The sequence below is a fragment of the Hippocampus zosterae genome, chromosome 2 (genome assembly GCF_025434085.1).
Source record: "Hippocampus zosterae strain Florida chromosome 2, ASM2543408v3, whole genome shotgun sequence".
NCBI classification, from domain to species: Eukaryota; Metazoa; Chordata; class Actinopteri; order Syngnathiformes; family Syngnathidae; genus Hippocampus; species Hippocampus zosterae.
This window is the reverse complement of record NC_067452.1, coordinates 3,288,600-3,304,182: the sequence shown is the minus strand read 5'-3', so window position 1 is coordinate 3,304,182 and position 15,583 is coordinate 3,288,600. Positions and strand designations below refer to the sequence as shown.

At 45.2% G+C, this 15,583-nt stretch overlaps 1 protein-coding gene and 1 long non-coding RNA gene across 6 annotated transcripts in view; one reads left to right on the top strand and one right to left on the bottom strand.

The window, feature by feature from the left end:
* Positions 1-15,253, top strand: part of LOC127596442 (uncharacterized) — a 114,017-nt gene extending 98,764 nt beyond the window's left edge. The window contains exon 2 of the long non-coding RNA XR_007961473.1: positions 15,074-15,253. This is a non-coding gene — a long non-coding RNA (uncharacterized LOC127596442). The remainder of the gene's footprint in view (positions 1-15,073) is intronic.
* lama5 (laminin, alpha 5) overlaps positions 1-15,583 on the bottom strand; it is a 190,183-nt gene that overhangs the window by 128,364 nt on the left and 46,236 nt on the right. For all 5 annotated transcript variants that reach the window (XM_052058657.1, XM_052058658.1, XM_052058659.1 and 2 more), the window contains exons 3-6: positions 10,489-10,606; positions 9,183-9,301; positions 7,412-7,582; positions 1,964-2,061 (exon numbers count right to left, since the gene is read on the bottom strand). In XM_052058657.1, the coding sequence (XP_051914617.1) occupies positions 1,964-2,061; positions 7,412-7,582; positions 9,183-9,301; positions 10,489-10,606 (506 nt within the window). The remainder of the gene's footprint in view (positions 1-1,963; positions 2,062-7,411; positions 7,583-9,182; positions 9,302-10,488; positions 10,607-15,583) is intronic.

Sequence of the window (15,583 nt, the reverse complement as noted above, 5' to 3'; positions counted from 1 at the left end):
CAAGCTCCTTTTGTTAGTCGTTTTTGATTTACCTCCTGGTCCTCATTGTGGACCAGCGCTTTATGTTCTCGCTTATTTCCGATTCGATTTGGACATTAAATTGTCTTTACATCGGAGACCTTGTTTTTGTCTACGTTTTTGGATCCCCCTCCCTAACTCGGTTTACCCGAGTTCGTAACAGGTGCTAGCATCCTAAACCTCGCTACCCTGCGGACACCAACATTCGCAAACAATGCATCATTGGATTGATATGATTTTTAAAAAATTAACAATCATTAATGACTGGCATGTTGTGATTATACCGTAACCAATCGCATAAGTCATTGGCCAGGGGAAGAACTAAACCCTGAGCTGGTTGCCAGCCAATCGCGGGGCACACATAGAGGAACAACCATCCACGCTCACACTCACACCTAGGGACAATTTAGAGTGTTCCATGAACCTGCCATGCATGTTTTGGGAATTGGGAGGAAACCGGAGTATCTGGAGACAACCCATGCAGGCATGGCGAGAACATGCAAAGTCCACATAGGAAGGCCAGAGACAGAATTGAACCCTCCACCTCCCTGCATGTGCGGTGAGGCGGACGCGCTAACCAGTCGACCACCATGCCGCCAAGGAAATCCATTAAAAAAAATATCAAACTGCATGTTGACAAGCCACAAAGCTTCTCGGAGAATGTCCTATGGACACACGAGACAAAACTGGAACAGTTTGGCAAGGCACATGCGGATCTGCTGTATTTTCACAGTTGCAAAAATGAATCATACTAAGAAACGAACACTGTCCCTACTGTGAAACATGGAGGATGCTAGTTAGGTCGTGGTGCTGTTTCGCAACATCACGCACAAGGTGGTTTCAATGTCAGGTCATTGGTCTTGCAACATCATGACCCAAAACACACAGCTAAAACCACCCAAAAATCGCTCATTCTATTGAACATCTGTGCATGGAGCTGAAACATGCTGTCTGGAGAAAGCACCCTTCAAACCTGAGATAAGTGGAACAGTTGCTCCAAATATCTTGTACGACCTGCTGAAATCTCATTGAATGTTACAAAAAAACGGTCCATTGCAGTAATTGCTTCAAAACATGCAACAAAATATAGACAATCATTTTTATCCTGCTGTGTTTCATGAGTTTGTTTTCCAACTAAATGGTTCATTTTCATAAAATATGTATTTATTATTACCATTATTTTATGACTTTTTTTCATTAATGGAGGTGTATTAATAAATGTGTCCATGTGTCTGTACAAGACAGACCGACAAGTAGCACTAACTCTGATCTGCCCGGCGTACCTCATCTTTAGCACTCCCGTGTCGCCGCTGCTTGCAGGTTTAATAGCACTTTTGTTTTAAAAGGAAATTCCTTTGAATCAATTCATACCACATTCTTTTACCTCATGTATTATCTCTGACCTACTCACACGCACGCACGCACACACACAAACACACACACACACACACACACACACTTTGCTAATGATTAACACACATGTGATTGTTGTTGCCAGTGAATTGGAGGTGTAGCTGTAATTTCAAACCAAATTGTTGTCCTGCCACCCAGAAAACAGCTTGGGACAGGCAATTAGACAGACAGTCTGAGGGCTGTGTGGGGGCTGGGAAGCAAGATAGTGTGAGTTGGAGCTGTGACTGTCTGTGACTGTTTGAGCACGTGCAAAAAGTGTGTGTATGAGAGCAGTGAGCACACATGAAGTGTGTTAGTGTGCCCAAAGTCTGTCTGTGAATGTGTGTGTGTGTGTGTGTGTGCGTGTGTGTGTGTGTGTGTGTGTGTGTGTGTGTGTGTGTGCGCGCGCGTCAGAGTGAGTGTGCACAAACTGTTATGTTATGGCGAATAGTCTTGAATTGACATCATCCCAAATAAAGACTGCCCTCGAAACAAAGGTTGCCCTGAGTTCAGTTCAGTAAGACGTTTGTGCTTTGTGCGTTTGTGCTCTTACTTGTAAGGGTCGTTGAGGTCCTTAGCACTACATGCTTCAGCGTGTCCGTTACACACACAGCGTCCACCAATGCTGATGTCCTTGATACTGTAATAGTACTGCATACGTGCACACACGCGCACACACACACACACACACACACACACACGCACACACACACACAACCCCCCAACAAAAGCACACTAAGTGAGAACCAACGATCCATTGCAGCAACAGCAACATACAAAGCTACATTCAAGTTGGACCAGTGGTGGTTCTAGTAAACTGTAATGTGGGGACCAGCTTGGGTCATGGGTTTTGCCAGATGGATATGTTCAACCTGCTTCTGGTTAACTTTTGATTATCACAAAACCAAGTGAGCCTGCAACAGGAGTGTATCATAAGAAAATGTAATTTGGTTATTTATAGACTGGGTTGTGGAAAGGTTGGGTTTTCCTTTGGTTATTACTTTTCGTGCATGGTTCATTATGTAGATAAAAAAAAAAAGGGCATCACGCTCAAAGCCGAATTACAATGAAACAGCTGCCGAGTCAGAACCAGTGTAACAGCCGGTTGTTCACTGAAGTCTTGCTGGTGTTGGCGAACGTAGCAAATGTTGTTTATTCATCAGGGTTCGTTCAAGGCTGCAAAAGGTGAGGCTTTGAGACCATTAAAACCAACCCTGACAATGAATGAATAAATAAATCAATCTATCAATCAATCAATCAATCAATCCAAGCCGAGAGTCCCACAAAAAGAGAGCCAGAAGACGAGAGGAATTGGTTTTCAGTGAAAAAAAAGCATGAAAGAGAGACAGATGAAGATCTTAATCGTGAGGCGCCTTAGAATGAGAACTAAGGTGAGTGTTCAACACAGAGAAAATACAAGGTGCAATATGTGTATCCACCCGCAGATTTGTGATGTGTGTGCTTCTTGTGTTGTTTAACATGTTTTTTAATGAATATTCAATTAACATTTAACAGGAAAGATACATACAACAGAGCAACAAAAATGGGAAAATGCTATTTCTATAAGACATTTTGCTGGTGCTCATTAAAAGTCTGGCTTTAGACAAGTCAAGACAGCTTCATTTCATACACAAAGTAACTCAATGTCCTTCACAAGATTAAAATTGCCAGATGCTGAGCTTGCTTGGAGCATCTTTTAGGAAAACTTTGAGAAAAATGTTACTTATTAACATGCTCCTAAATGGAAATTCTGCCAGCGATTGGTCATTTTTTAGACTATTAAGAAACAAATACCCTTCTCGTAATAAGAATTACTTATCTGTCACAACTGAGAACGTTAATAATACATGGAAAGTGATCAAGTCTTTATCTGTAAACAAAAGCCCCCAGGTTTTTCTTACTTTTGTTTTAAAGGACTCAGCCCCAATTTATGATTGGTTGTGACATCTGGTTCTTTGTTTGACTCGGCAGGAGCTGCCCCTGTGCCACAAACTCTCAAATATGAAACATTGACACAGAGGTCAATGTTTTCAGAATTCCCTTTGCGACAAGAAAAGTACAGGGCACTGTCTGTCAACCGTTTTGTGACCTTGACAAACCCTGACCACAACGCAACATTCGCTACCTTCGCAAACCCTTATGAATGTCAATAGGACTTGTGCTTTACATTGGAGCACGGTAGACACTAAGAAATGATCAGTTTGGCAAAATACATAATGTCTGCATCTGAACTCTCCATTCATCCATCCATCCATCCATCATCTACCGCTTATCCGGGGCCGGGTCGCGGGGGCAACAGCTTTAGCAGGGAAGCCCAGACTTCCCTCTCCCTAGCTACTTCTTCCAGCTCTCCCCGGGGATCCCGAGTCGTTCCCAGGCAAGCTGGGTGACAGTCTCTCCAGCGTGTCCTGGGTCTTCCTCGGGGTCTCCTCCCGGTGGGACATGACCGGAACACCTCACCGGGGAGGCGCTCAGGAGGCATCCGAATCAGATGCCCAAGCCACCTCATCTGGCTCCTCTCGATGTGGAGGAGAAGCGGCTCGACTCTGAGCCCCTCCCGGATGACTGAGCTTCTCACCTTATCTCTAAGGGAGAGCCCGGACACCCTGCGGAGAAAACTCATTTCAGCCGGTTGTATCCGGGATCTCGTTCTTTCGGTCACGACCCATAGCTCGTGACCATAGGTGAGGGTTGGGACGTAGATCGTCCGGTAAATTGAGAGCTTCGCCCTTTGGCTCAGCTCCTTCTTCACCACGACAGACCGATACAATGTCCGCATCACAGCAGACGCTGCACCGATCCGCCTGTCGATCTCCCGCTCCCTCCTACCCCCACTCGTGAACAAGACCCCAAGATACTTGAACTCCTCCACTTGGGGTAAGATCTCCTCCCCGACCCGGAGGGGGCACTCCACCCTTTTCCGACTGAGGACCATGGTTTCAGATTTGTAGGTGCTGATTTTCATCCCAACCGCTTCACACTCGGCTGCGAAACGCTTCAGTGAGAGTTGGAGAGCCCCGTTTGAAGGAGCCAACAGCACCACATCATCTGCAAAAAGCAGGGATGCAATACTGAGGCCCCCAAAACGGACCCCCTCAACGCTTCGGCTGCGCCTAGAAATTCTGTCCATAAAGGTTATGAACAGAATCGGCGACAAAGGGCAGCCTTGGCGGAGTCCTACCCCCACTGGAAACGATTCCGACTTACTGCCGGCAATGCGAACCAAACTCTGACATCGGTGGTATAGTGACCGAACAGCCCGTATCAGGGGGTTCGGTACCCCATACCCACGAAGCACCCCCCACAGAACTCCCCGAGGGACACGGTCAAACGCCTTCTCCAAGTCCACAAAACACATGTAGACTGGTTGGGCGAATTCCCACATACCTTCAAGGACCCTGCTAAGGGTGTAGAGCTGGTCCACTGTTCCACGGCCGGGACGAAAACCACACTGCTCCTCCTCAATCTGAGGCTCGACTTCCTGACGGACCCTCCTCTCCAGCACCCCTGAATAGACCTTACCAGGGAGGCTGAGGAGTGTGATCCCTCTGTAGTTGGAACACACCCTCCGGTCCCCCCTTTTAAAAAGAGGGACTACCACCCCGGTCTGCCAATCCAGAGGCACTCTCCCTGTTGACCACGCGATGTTGCAGAGGCGTGTCAACCAGGACAGCACCACAACATCCAGAGCCTTGAGGAACTCCGGGCGGATCTCATCCACCCTTGGGGCCTTGCCACCGAGGAGCTTTTTAACCACATCGGTGACTTCAACCACAGAGATAGGAGAGCCCACCTCAGAGTCCCCGGGCTCTGCTTCCTCCAAGGAAGACGTGTTGGTGGAGTTGAGGAGGTCTTCGAAGTATCACCGGTTCACAACGTCCCTAGTCGAAGTCAGCAGCGTCCCATCCCCACTGTACACAGTGTTAGTGGTGCACTGCTTCCCCCTCCTGAGACGTCGGATGGTGGACCAGAATTTCCTCAAAGCCGTCCGGAAGTCGGCTTCCACGGCCTCACCGAACTCTTCCCACGCTCGGGTTTTTGCCTCCGCGACCACCGAAGCCGCAGTCCGCTTGGCCAGTCGATATCCGTCAGCTGCCTCTGGGGTCCCACAGGCCATAAAGGCTCGATAGGACTCTTTCTTCAGCTTGACTGCATCGCTTACTGCTGGTGTCCACCAGCGAGTACGGGGATTGCCGCCACGACAGGCACCAACCACCTTACGGCCACAACTCAGATTGGCCGCCTCAACAATAGAGGCACGGAACATGGTCCACTCGGGCTCAATGTCCCCCACCTCCCCCGGAACATGGGAAAAGCTCTGTCGGAGGTGGGAGTTGAAACTCCTTCTGACAGGGGATTCCGCCAGACGATCCCAACAAACCCTCACTATACGTTTGGGTCTGCCAGGACGGACCGGCATCTTCCCCCACCATCGGAGCCTACTCACCACCAGGTGGTGATCAGTTGACAGCTCCGCCCCTCTCTTCACCCGAGTGTCCAGAACATGCGGCCGCAAATCCGATGATACAACTACAAAGTCGATCATCGAACTGCGGCCAAGGGTGTCCTGGTGCCTTATGTATGCCAAGCCTTATCTTTGAACAAGGTGTTTGTTATGGACAATCCGTGACGAGCACAGAAGTCCAATAACAAAACACCACTCGGGTTCTGATCGGGGGGGGCCGTTCCTCCCAATCACGCCCCTCCAGGTATCACTGTCATTGCCCACGTGAGCATTGAAGTCCCCCAGCAGAACAGGAGTACTCTCCAGCACACCCTCCAAGGACTCCAAAAAGGGTGGGGTATGCTGAGCGGCTGTTTGGTGCATATGCACAAACAACAGTCAGGACCCGTCCACCCACCCGAAGGCGGAGGGAGGCAACCCTCTCGTCTACTGGTGTGAACCCCAATGTACAGGCACTGAGCCGGGGGGCAATGAGTATGCCCACACCTGCTCTACGCCTCTCGCCGTGAGCAACTCCAGAGTGGAAGAGAGTCCAACCCCTCTCGAGAGAACTGGTACCAGAACCCAGGCTGTGTGTGGAGGCAAGTCCGACTATATCTAGTCGGAAATTCTCTGCCTCACACACCAGCTCGGGCTCCTTCCCTGCCAGAGAGGTGACATTCCATGTCCCAAGAGCTAGCTTCTGCAGCAGAGGATCGGACCGCCAGGGTCCCCGCCTTTGGCTGCCGCCCAGCTCACATTTCACCCGACCCCTTTGGCCCCTCTCATGGGTGGTGAGCCCATGGGAAGGGGGACCCACGTTGCCTCTTCGGGCTGTGCCCGAAGCATCTGAACTCTGCGCCTTTCAAATCGCGTGACAGAGGTGAATGAGAGCGAGGATGCTCAAGACGGAGCAAAGTTTAATCAAGACGCAGCGGTCCAACAATTTTGATTATTTTAGCAAGGAAGACAAAAGGAAAATACACAGTAACTAAACCATAATCGTAACCCGCCATATCACAGCCTTTGAAGACTGCTGACATTATTTAAGGGTTATGGTTATTCATCATGTACAACAACCCCGACCCTAGCTACTGTAGGGAAGCTTTTCTCCATAGTCAGTGACATCCTCAGGCTGAAGAGGGCCAGGCTGGACAGCACCAACTACCAAAAGCTGGTGGTCATCAAGGGAAGTTTACACTGTATGTATTTTTTGTGTGTCAAGTTGTTGATAGTCTCTCTCTCTCTCTCTCTCTCTCTCTCTCTCTCTCTCTCTCTCTCTCTCTCTCTCTCTCTCTCTCTCTCTCTCTCTCTCTCTCTCTCTCTCTCTCTCTCTCTCTCTCTCTCTCTCTCTCTCTCTCTCTCTCTCTCTCTCTCTCCCCAATTGTGCTATGGAACAGCTTTTTGTAGACAAGAGACTTGGATTTGGATCTTGTGAGAGTGCTATGGTGTATTTGAGTGCATTTGTGTGACTTTAAACAAAATCTACCATCAAGTGAACATTCAGATTGCTAGGTAAGCTCTCAGTCGCTAGCCGCGAGTGACTGGTGTCCATACCCGGCGTGTGACAGTGGGATCTCGCAAGGCTTTCCCCATCAAATGTCCAAGTAGAGTGTTGGTGCGCAGGAAGCGCAGGCGGATGTTGGTGGCATTGGTGAAGTCCCGCAGCACGGGGGAGTAGGAGAAGTTCATCGCTCCAGGACGGCCGTTCACCAGCGACACCACAATCTGCGAAGTAATAAATACATTGAAGAAAGTAAAGGGAAATAAATACACATTAAGATGCAAAATTAAACTAATAGAAGCAAGCTTTTCAACCTTCCAATAGATTGCTCCACAATGTTGTGTTAGTAATGCTATGGGATGCTGCCACGACCATGTGCTCAAGCTCTTTGCCAAGTTATTAGTCATTAGTGGTGGGACAAAATAGCAATATGATGACATCCTTCTCAAGTGCTTGGGTGTATTCATTCTGCTGCATCGATATTGTCACATACTACATGTCATGACAGATTTCCAATCTCGGCAGTGGGTTTTTAGCAAATCTCCTGTTAGCTTCCTAATCCATTCACAATAGCGGGAAAATACACAAGCACAAAAACACAAGCACATCAACTGTCAGAAAAATGAGCAAGTAAAGTTAGTTCCAGAAGATGGTGGATGGCGCAACTGAGCATTGCTGTGTGCCAATTTGCACCGGTTCTTGTCGTTCTGATAAAGTAAAGTTTCTTTTAATTTGGGCATGCCAAGACGTTTGGGTGCGTATTCAGAGCCCGCAAACGCCTGTGCGCAAAGGTGTCGGCCGTTTTGGGCGGAGGGCTTTTGAAGTCCACAGTTATCACTTAGAAGCAGGGGGGCGAACAGATGGAAGAAGGCTAGACTCGGTTCTGAAAATGGATGGATGGATGGAGGGATGGTGCCTTGAATAATACCGGCTCATGTGATGTATTTTTATACAAAGGAAATTTGCTTTTGTGCCTGTTGAAAATTAAAGTTTACTGACAGAGCCATAAGAAAATGTTGCTTTATTTATCTGATCATATTGGAATGTATTGTAATTATGTATGTATGTGGTGTGTAATGTATGTTTTTCTTTTCCTTTTTACAAATTTTGCTTGCTTTCACATTTGTCAATTTGTAGTTGTATTGTGATTTATATGTTCAAGAAAAACAAACAAACAAACAAACAAGGAAAGGTTGTGGGGGATTCGAGTTTGCAGTGTTTCGAGATGATATTGATGTGTATGGGATACAACATTTGATTATTACTGTATATGAACACCAACCGGTTCAGTGTATACCCCGCCGACTGCCCAAAGACAGTTGGGATAGGCTCCAACACTCATGCGGGCAAGGTCGGAGGACATATTAATTACCGCATTGTCCGTGCATGTATAGCCAGCAAATGGCATAGCAGACATGGCGTGGTCTGCTGCATTTCCAGATATAGTTTGCTGCTTGAACATTGTAGAGCTCTTCAAGTCATAAAGGTAGAAGTTGAGCTCAAATTACAATAGTACATGGACCGACACACAAAAACATAAATGTATTCTTTGCGGTAGTGGCTAAAAATGTTTTTTTTCATCTGCTGTCACTTTAATGTCTGTCTGTCTCGGTCTCAATTTTCAGGGTTGCCCACAACCTCACCACGTCTATGAATCTAGCGACAAAATAATCACATTCTCACGCTTGACCTCTTGTGAATTCTAGTAGGGCCGTACCATAAATATCAGACCTGTATGGTTGAAATGACCATTTGCCTTGGTGGAAGTCTTTTGCTTGATCTGAAAAATGTTTACTGAGCTCAATGAATGAATAAATATGTCACCTCTCCATTTTCCAAAGGAACAATTCGGGAATATTCGGTGGTGCAAACGATGTCGTTGTCGTTGTAGATCCTCTCGATGGTTTGCTGTCCAAAGCGCTCGATGCAGTCTCGCTTGGAGGCTACACAAACACACGCAAACACACGCACACACGCGCACGCACGCACACGCACGCACGCGCACGCACGCGCACGCACACGCACACGCACACACACATACACACACATACACACACGCGCACACGCACACGCACACACACGAACAAACACTTTTAATTGAAATGTATGTTGTTTTTCCAGAATATTTCTTCCCTTTATACCTTCAACACATTTAGTTTATTTTTTAAATTTTTGTCTGCCTTTCAATGCATATGTATAATGAGGTGAGAACGACACTCTGGGTTTTCTGATCATTCACTTCCGATGTCAACATGGCGTTTTCTTGTCTCTGTGCAATTAATTAATAAGGTTACTCTAATTTTATCAATGGTACTGCTTTGGGTTATTGTCTTTGGCAAATGTGCATAATTACAGCACTGCTGGAGATGCATCGCTGGAAACATTGCACATTACAGTGTATAATATACACTGTAATGTGGAAAATGGATGGATATACAGTGTATATCCTTCCATTTTCTAATCCACTTATCATGAGGGTCGTGGATGTGCTGGAGCCTATCCCAGCTGTTTTTGGATTGTAGGCGCGGCATACCACGAAAAGGTTGCCAGCCAATCGCAGGGGACACAGAGACGAACACCCACCCGCGCTCACACTCACACCTAGGTACAATTTGGAGTGTTCAATCAGCCTGCCATTCATGGTTTTGTAATGTGGGGGGGAAACCGGAGTACCCAGAGAAAACCCATGCAAATTCCACACAGGGACGCAACATTTAAGCTGGAATCGAACCCATGACCTCTGCACTGTGAGGCAGTCCACCGTGTCTCCTTCAAAGGGTACACTTTGAAAATTAGTTTCAGTCGCAAATATTTTAAATAGCATAATTACTTTTGGAAGTTTTATTTTATTTTGTCCATATCCATGTCATAGTTTTCTTCTTTTCATTGTTACTATTATTTATTCTTACATGTACCACTTATATTGCGGTACATTTTTCAACCATGTCACTCAGTCCTATATAGTAGTTCACTGTTTAGTTTGTTGCCATTTGTCCAATAAAATCACTGAGAGTGCAACCGGTGGCTGTGCCTGTTCTTGACCACCCCAGCGGGATTATAATTCGTTCTCATCCGTGCTCATCTTGGTTGACATCTGCTCTGATCAATAGTCATCATCAATAGGACTTACAGGAGAAGTACTGCCATGGCTGGTACGTCTGACCGAAGTCCACCGACCTTTCCAGAACCCACAGGTCTGGACGCGGAGAGTTGGCGAACTTGATGAGCACGTAGGCCACATGGAAGAGCTGCATAGACACAAATCAAGAACGTTATCAGTGACATCATCCTCATCCTGACAAGCATGCCAATGGGCTGCAGATGCTCCACCCACACGTCGTCGTTGAGATGTCATCGGGCACAAGTGACATGTGACATAAGAAGCAATATTCCTTCCATGTTTAACGAAACATTTAATTTCTTAGACATGTCAACTTGTGCACCAAATTTTGTCGATCGGTGACACTATTAGGGGGTTCTTTTTTTTTCTAGCTGTTGAAGTGGTACTAGAATGGATTTTCGTTCTTTGAGTTGTGGAAACCTGAAATCCCTTTTCACTTGTATACCAAATATTGCATCATTTAACTTTTTGGGCATGTTGAGGCTCAAAAAGGGCTATTCATACAGTATATGTTATTTAATTATCCATTTTCTATAGGCTATTAATACAATATATGTTATTTAATCATCCATTTTCTATAACGCTTATCGTGTTCAAACTCGCTGGGATCATTTGCCTAATTTTGCCCACTTCAGCCGACTATACCTTGACTCTGCACTTCACGTTAGCCATTAACATTAGCTTCTCCATCTTATCATGTTCTTTCTTCTTCTGACGACACTCACGCATGCGGAGAAGAGGTCGGCCAATCAGTGAAGTGCGGAGAAGAGGTTGGCCAATCAGTGAAGCGCGTCCGTGCACATATATGTAAATATATGAAGAGAGGTGGGCGTGAGTGAGGACAGGCACGCAGGGGGTGGGTCCGGCAATGAGTGAAGGGTGGGCGTGTAAGTGGACGCTAAAGGCACGCCTCGAGCAGGTACCAGCACCTGTATAAAATGTGAGTATGTGCATTATTGCAAAACAACTTCGGTTTTGGTTTCCAAGAACCCCCGAAAATGAATTCCAACCGCTGGACATCGGCATCAACCGGCCGTTCAAAGTGAAGTTGCGAGCGGCATGGGAAAAATGCATAATCGATGGCGAACACAGCTTCACGAAGAGTGGGAGGCAGCGCCACAATCTGTGAATGGATTGTGGCTGCTTGGACGAACGTATCTGCTAGTACAGTTGTTCGAGCTTTTGGCAAAGCCGGCATCATTTCTGTAGAGCCACATGACGACGAGAGTGACTCTGACAACGAGAGGGAACCCGGCGGTTTGGATGGATTACCGATACTTGCACAATTGTTCAATTCGGACACAGAAGATGACGACTTTGCTGGCTTTCTGAGTGATGATTGAGCAAAAAACGTGAATAACTTGTAAATAAAATACACCCGAACGCAGTTCTGCTTTCGTTGCCTTTTTAAAAACGTGTTTTAGCTTTGAGCTTCAGTGTATGCTTCAAGCTAACGTGTTAGCGAACGTGTTAGCATGCATGCATGCCGTATGTTTAAGCGTATGTTTTACCACTGCAAAACTGCGCCCATTAGTACAGTGCGTCCTGTGTATGTGTAAAATACAGAAATGTCACCCATTAATGAGACTGCGCCCAACCGTACGGTGCGTCGAATAGTCGTGAAAATACGGTACCTTGGAGCTGGTTACAGTGGCATGTTGCTGATTGGTAAGCTTGGGGCTAATAGCCCTCAAAAAACAAAACAAAACAAAACAAAAGAAAAATGCAGCTCTGCCAAACACAAAATCACGTTGGAGATCGCAATTTCAATCCCAAAGCAATATATCATTCAGCACTATGCTGCACTTCAGTGAATGGGTGCAATCCAAGAAATGGGCTTAAAAAAGTGAACACAACATCCTGCATGAAAAAACAAATAGTGTTAATTGACTTAAATGGCTATGAATGTGTGAAATTAAACATTCGGGCTCAATTACAGTATTAACCTGACGCCTGTGTCAAAGATGGGCTTAAGCCTTCTATGCAATAAAGATGGCTGAGAGGATGCACAGCAGCACCATCTGACAGTTTTTTTTCCCCCCCAAGTACCGGTTATTATGAATTGTGGTAGCACATTGTTTTTGACCCCTACATTTCACTACTGTAGAAGTCCCGTTATTTCAAGCAACACTTGTGTATCTTAGGGCAGGGCGCGGTCTCACTGAGCTCAGTCAAGTACAAAACTTTCTGCTGCAAAACTAATATAAATCATTTTAGAAGTAAATTTGCAATGCCCGGAACCATGTTTTAGCCACTTCTGTGTTCGTCACACGGACATTTACAAAGGCCGGACTAAATCACTCAATCGGTTATGAGCAGTTTGTTGAGGTGACGAGGGGACAGATGTAACACTGGATAATGCCGCAATTGCTCGGAAGGAGGCTTTGACAGAGGGCGATGTTCATATGTGAGAATATTGATGAATGTTTATCGGTACTTGTCAAAAAATTTCATCTGTTAAATCTGGGATTAGTGTTTCTTTGGATCGTCATCCCTCCACCTGTCAGTGCCCCCTGCCCACCTCAGCACCATGGGAGCCAGAGCCTTCAGTCGCGCTGCTTCAAAGCTCTGGAACAATCTACCTCCGGACCTCCAAAACTGTACACCTCTCTCCACTTTCAAGTCCCTTCCAAAAACACACCTGTTCAGGACTGCCTACAACACATTATTCTCTTATTTCCTCTGTTTTGTGATTTTATGTCCTGTTTTCAAACAATATTTCTCTTATTTATTTTTACATTGTATTGTCTGTCTCCTCGGGAGGCATGAAAGGCGCTTTTAAATAAAATGTATTATTACTTTCGAAAGTACCTTTACAAAAAATGTCCTTTTATTAGTTTTTACCATATTTTCTGCACGATGAGGCATATCATCAATGAATGGCCTCTTTTAAAACTGTTTTCATTCATAGAGTGCACTGCATTATCAGGCGCAAAGAATAGAAGCTACAATAGTGGCTGAAGTTGTGCTATACATCCACTAGATGGAGCTACGCTAAAGGAAATATACTACAATGAAATAAAGCTTTACCGTATTTTCACGACCATTCGGCGCACCGTATGGTTGGGCGCAGTCTCATTAATGGGTGCTATTTCTGCATTTTACACATAGACAAAACGCACTGTATTATTGGCCGCAGTTTTAAAGTGGTAAAACATACGCCAGCTTATAAACATACGGCATGCATGCGCGCACGCTAAAAACACGTTAGCTTGAAGCATACGGTAGCATGCCAAGACATGCAGATACAACCTAAAAAGACGTTTTTAAAAAGGCAACGGAAGCAAAACTAAGTTCCGTTGTATTTTATTTAGCCATCGTACAATGTACTCACGTTTTTCGATCAATCATCACCCAGGAATCCAAAGTCCTCATCCTATGTATCAGAATTGAACAATTGTGCAAGTACCGGTAATCCATCAAAAAGCCGTGTTCCCTCTCGTTGTCCTAGTCACTCTCATTGCCATGTGGCTTCACAGAAATGATGCCGGCTTTGCCAAAAACTCGAACAACAGTGCAAGCAGACACGTTCGTCCAAGCAGCCACAATCCATTCGCAAATTGTGGCGTAACTCGCCCAGCGCTGCCTCTCACTCTTTGTAAAGTTGTGTTTGCCATCGATCATCCATTGTTCCCATGTCGTTCGCAACTTTACTTTGAACACCCGGTCACAACTTTACTTTGAACGTCCGGTTGATGCCGATGTCCAGCGGTTGGAGTTGTTTAGTCAAGCCTCCGGGAATAACGGCAAGCATAGTTTATTTGCTTGACTTGGTTTTTCACCGCTACTGTGAGATGGGCATGCATGCCAAAAGCATAACCGATGGCTTGAACTTTGAACTGAGCTTCGTAGGCGTGTCTCTTTGTAGAATTTATTTTCGGGGGTTCTTAGAAACCAAAACCGAAGTTGTTTTGCAACAATGGACATAGCCACACTCTATACAGGTGTTGGTAGCTGCTTCGGGCGTCCCTTTAGCGTCCACTTACGCGCCCAAACCTTCACTCATTGGGGGACTTCTCCCCCGCATGCCTGTCTTCTCTCACGTCTGCCTTCTCTCTCTCTCTCTCTCGCTCTCTCCATATATGTATATATACACGCCCACCCTTCACTGATTGGCTGACTTCTTTGCCGCATGCCTGTCCACAGTCACTTCCGCCTTTTCTCTATATAAACAGCGTGTCGGCTGTCAGTCAGGTTTTGGAACTCAGCGCATACACAAGACGCTCCACATCATAAGGCGTCCTGTCCATTTTGGAGAAAATTTAAGACTTTTAATGGCACTTTATAGTCATGAAAATACGGTAGTCCTACCCCGTGTTATGTGTTTATATCTAATAAATCATTTTTATATCAATCAGAAAAGAAAAAAGTAAGAAGTCTCCATTAAGGCTCATACTTTACCCTTAACCGTGATATTTTTACAACTTTTGGTTTGTATCGGGATTATATACATCCACACCCTGGCACTCTTGTGTCAATTTTCTCTTGTATTCATAATGGATATTTCAATACCTTTCTCTATTTATCAACTTAGTTCTTATTTATCATTACATTTAATGTTTAGAATTTATCATTTTAACTCTGATTGATGTAGGTTGTTTGTACTATTTTTTTTAATTTGTTTTTGAACTCAGCAAGCGATTTACTCATTTTCAGGTCCGTTTCGAAATTATTCCACAGATTAACACCTTTGATAGATACACTTCTTTGCTTGATGTTTGTTCTTGTTTTGAGTTTTTTGAATAAGTTGCTACCTCTTAAATCATAGCTGCTTTCTCAAATTTCGAAAAACTTCAGAATGTTTTTGCAGAGCAGGTTATTGTGTGCTTTTACATTGGGCAATTTTAAAGTCAACCAGGTCCTAAAATTTCATCGTATTTAATTTGATAAATAGTGGATTTGTGGGTTTTGTATATTTTGATCTATTAATAAATCGAATTGCTTTTTTGTAGTTTTAGAATTGCGAGTGTTTGTTTTGCAGGCATTTCCCCATATTTCCACACAGTAGGTCATATATGGTAATAATAATGAAGAATATAATGTGTAGAAAGATCTCTTAATTAGCACTTCCTTGGTTTTGTAGAGGATCCCTATGATTTTGGCT